Below are 3,743 nucleotides of genomic sequence, written 5' to 3' on the forward strand. Positions count from 1 at the left end.
TTCTTTTTTACTAACTCTTATGCTTGCATGTGTGCTAGTTATTTTACAAAATCAAAATGAGAAGATAATATTTAAAACTAAAAAAAAAATTAACAAAAAAAGAAATAGATATTTTATTTTTTATAAAATTATATACTAGTTGTAAATATTTAGCATTTAAAATTTGATATCTTTTTTAAAAATTATTATATAATTCATTAAAATATTCTTACATTAATTTTTTTCTAACGTCACAATATCAAACAAATTACTCAAACATTAACTTATTACAAATACGTGAACTTATTAAATTCTCTCCTCCCAAACCCAACTGATCTTCTTCTTCCCCAATGCATCATCCTCTTCTCTACCTCTTCTTCTTCTCCTTCTTCTTCTTCTTCTTCTTCTTCCTCCCCAGCACCTCCTCCTCCTCTCCAGAACTCATCCAAGCCTGCAAGTCCTCCCGTTTCCCCTACTCATGTTCCCAACGCCTCTCCGCCACCCTTCCTTCCCTCCCCCCTTCCCCCTCCGCTTCCACCATCATCCTCTCCGTCTTCAACTCCTCCCTCCACGACATCCCCACCGCCATCTCCATCACTCATTCCATCCTCGCCAACTCCCCCACCTCCTCCAACCTCACCTCCGCCGCCCACAATTGCCTCGAAGTACTCCCCTACTCCTTCCGCCGCCTCTCCGCCGCCTCCAATCTCTCCTCCGCCGACGCCCGCTACTGGGCTGCCGCCGCCCAACAGTACCTATCCGGTTGTTCATCTACCCTTCAAGCCGCCAATACCTCCGCCTTCATCGCCGAACTCGCCAACCGAACTTCCGACGGCCTCGCCATGCTCGCCGCGCTTCAGCGCTATGGAACCAACATGACCCTCTGGGCGCCAGTCCAGACTGAGCGTGATGGCTACTGGGGCACGCCGACTTCGTCGAAGTCTAATGACTGGCGTCGCCGCGGGGTGCCGAAGGAGATGGCGGTGAATCTAACAGTGTGCGGAGAAGGAGACGGGTGTGATCACCGGACGGTGCAGGAAGCGGTGGATGACGCGCCGGAGAATGTCACCGGCGAGTGGTTCGTGATCCGGATCGGAGAAGGAGTGTACGATGAGAGCGTGAGAGTGCCGTTCGAGAAGACAAATTTGGTATTTTGGGGGGATGGCATGGGCAGAACCGTCATTACAGGAAATCTTAGCGTCGGTATGCCTGGCATCTCCACATACAGCTCTGCTACAGTTGGTAAGAGATGATAGCCTCATAATTCTATCTTTCTGTTTTTTTTTTTACAGTAAATTCAGTATATATAAATTTTTTAATTTGAAATTTAATTCGCTTAAAACTATTTCACACTAAAAAAAAATATATTAAGGATTCGGTTCAGACAATTTTTTTACTATTTTATTTTCTTAGATCACAATTATAATTTTGCTTTACTATTACTTTCTCGTTATTTTCCAAAAATTTTTTCATAAAAAATGGTCCCTTATTATCATTATGATATAAAATTAATCTCAATTATGCCCCTTGACTTATAAATTTGACCACAATATAAAACAAAATAGACCATTTTTTATCAATTTTGTACACTTAGTGATTAAATTAGACTTACATGATAATGTAGGATTAAATAGGGACAATTTTTTAAATTCAAATGCACCTTAGTTCTAACTAAAGTTGCCTTATTTGCGAGATGTCTGGTTAATTTATATTGACCATGAACGAATAATTATCAAGAAAAATAAATATAAAAAGATATTATAATATACCGAGTGTTAGAATGCATGTCTTGAATTTGCATTGAGATTAGTGCGTAGATATGATACTATGAGGAACAATAATCTAAGTGCAAATTCAAAAGCGGTCAAACTTTGAGGTAGCTTTTTTACAATTTTCTAAAATAACTAAGAAAGTCATCTTAAATGAACTCTTAATGGGCCAAATTAATTAAATTCAATACTTATTACAATTATTTAATATAGAATAAGAAATTTATTCATAAATATTTTTAACCAGCCCAATATCATTAGGAGTTGAACCCTTCACGACGAGAGATTACGTGCGGATATCGGATATAGAGAACCGTTTAATTTTGTCTCTGTGAACAATTTAAGTGCAGTGGTGAACAGTAAAAGTGCGGTTTACTGCGCTTTTACTATTCACAAAGACAAACCGAACGGTTCTCTGTATCTGACCTCCTCACGTAATAATTTCACCTTTACCACATATTTCATGAGAGGGAGACATAATCACATGAGCGTTGAGGGGGACATTGTCACATGTGTGCTGATTCATGAATTTTAGAAAATTTGAATACTAACCATAATATATTTGTGTGCTTTTAAATTTAGGTTAAAATTAATAAAATGTTTGGATATTAACTTGATAATGACATAATAAATTTATTCTAGAATAAATATTTTTTTCTTTTACAAAATCTCTTTTAAGTCTTTTTTATTGCTCTCAGAGGTGTCAATAAATTATTTGATTAATTAGTACTCGATGAAAACAAATTTTTGTTGAGAGGATACTAATGAACTCATAAAAAATATTCTATAAAGTAGATTTTTTTCATAATTTTGATTCTTAAAATTATGCATAGGTTTTGTTTGGGACAGTTCTTTTAGTGCTTTCTAAAATAATTTTTTTAGTACATAAATTATTAAATTAAAAAAAATTATGCTAGAAAATTGTTTCAGAAAACAGTAACCTTAGTTTGGGTCAACTTTCTTGCTACTTTCTAAAAAAGCTTTCTAATAGATAAACAAAAAACTTTTAAGAAAAAATTATATTAAAATAAACAATAAATAAGAAAATTGTCCCAAATAAAATTTTATAGTGGTTTATTGAACTTTGTTCACCAAAGAACTAGTAATGACAAGCATAATTAAATTAGTGTTTTAATTTATAGGGTTTGAAATTTTGTTAATTAAGTGGCATATAAGTATAAAAGAAATTCAATATTGTTTTAAATAATTGATTATTGAGAGAATTTTATGGTGCATGTGTCGAGCACAAGGGCGTTTGTTTGCATATCAAAAGGCCAAAAACAGAGGGGACGGTTTAATTTTTTATTTTTTATATTTTTCTCATCCTACTAATTTTAAATATTTTTTGTTGTTACTCAAATGTGAAATTGCTATTAATGTTCCTCTTTTTTATTTTTATAATTTAGGGAAATTTTATTTATTACTATTGATTGACCATTCAATTCAAGTATATGGTACCCACGAATTTGAAGGAAAAATTAAGAAGGGCATCATAAGTCCTAGATTTATGTCAAGATTAGTGCATATATATGATATTGCACTGATCTTAATGCAAATCCGAAGCTTTTGAAGTCCATTTTGATGACAAATATGTTAGGATATTATTAAGCAAAATTTTTTTCCAATTCAAAATCATCCAACATTAGTATTATTTATGAAAAGTAGAGGTGTTAATACGGGTTAGTAGGCTGAGTTTCGTTTTGATTCAAAGTTAACCCTCACTTAAATATGCTTGAACTCGAATCTAACCCATTTATTAAATTGCTAAAAAAAAATTACGCGAATCTGACTAGTTTGATTCATTTATCACATTGATCATGTAATTATTTTTTAAACCACGAAAGCCTTTTAACCCAAATATACCCGTTTTATCTAGAAATGATATTTTTAATCTTATTTTTTGAATGATAAACGTGTCAATTTTAAATAAATATCAAGTTTTAAGCCAATTTAAAACCGGTCCAAAAATTAATTAGTTGAACCCAAACAAAAATT

General features: G+C 33.4%; 1 protein-coding gene across 1 annotated transcript; it reads left to right on the forward strand.

Moving 5' to 3' along the window:
* The first annotated feature begins 292 nt into the window (after window positions 1-292).
* LOC110094275 (probable pectinesterase/pectinesterase inhibitor 64) lies at window positions 293-1,338 on the forward strand. The gene has a single exon (XM_020819469.2). It carries the CDS (start codon window positions 330-332, stop codon window positions 1,230-1,232), a length of 903 nt encoding a protein of 300 aa, XP_020675128.2. The 5' UTR covers window positions 293-329; the 3' UTR covers window positions 1,233-1,338.
* The last annotated feature ends 2,405 nt before the right edge of the window (window positions 1,339-3,743 follow it).

Source organism: Dendrobium catenatum, unplaced genomic scaffold, assembly GCF_001605985.2.
Source record: "Dendrobium catenatum unplaced genomic scaffold, ASM160598v2 fragScaff_scaffold_207, whole genome shotgun sequence".
NCBI lineage: Eukaryota > Viridiplantae > Streptophyta > Magnoliopsida > Asparagales > Orchidaceae > Dendrobium > Dendrobium catenatum.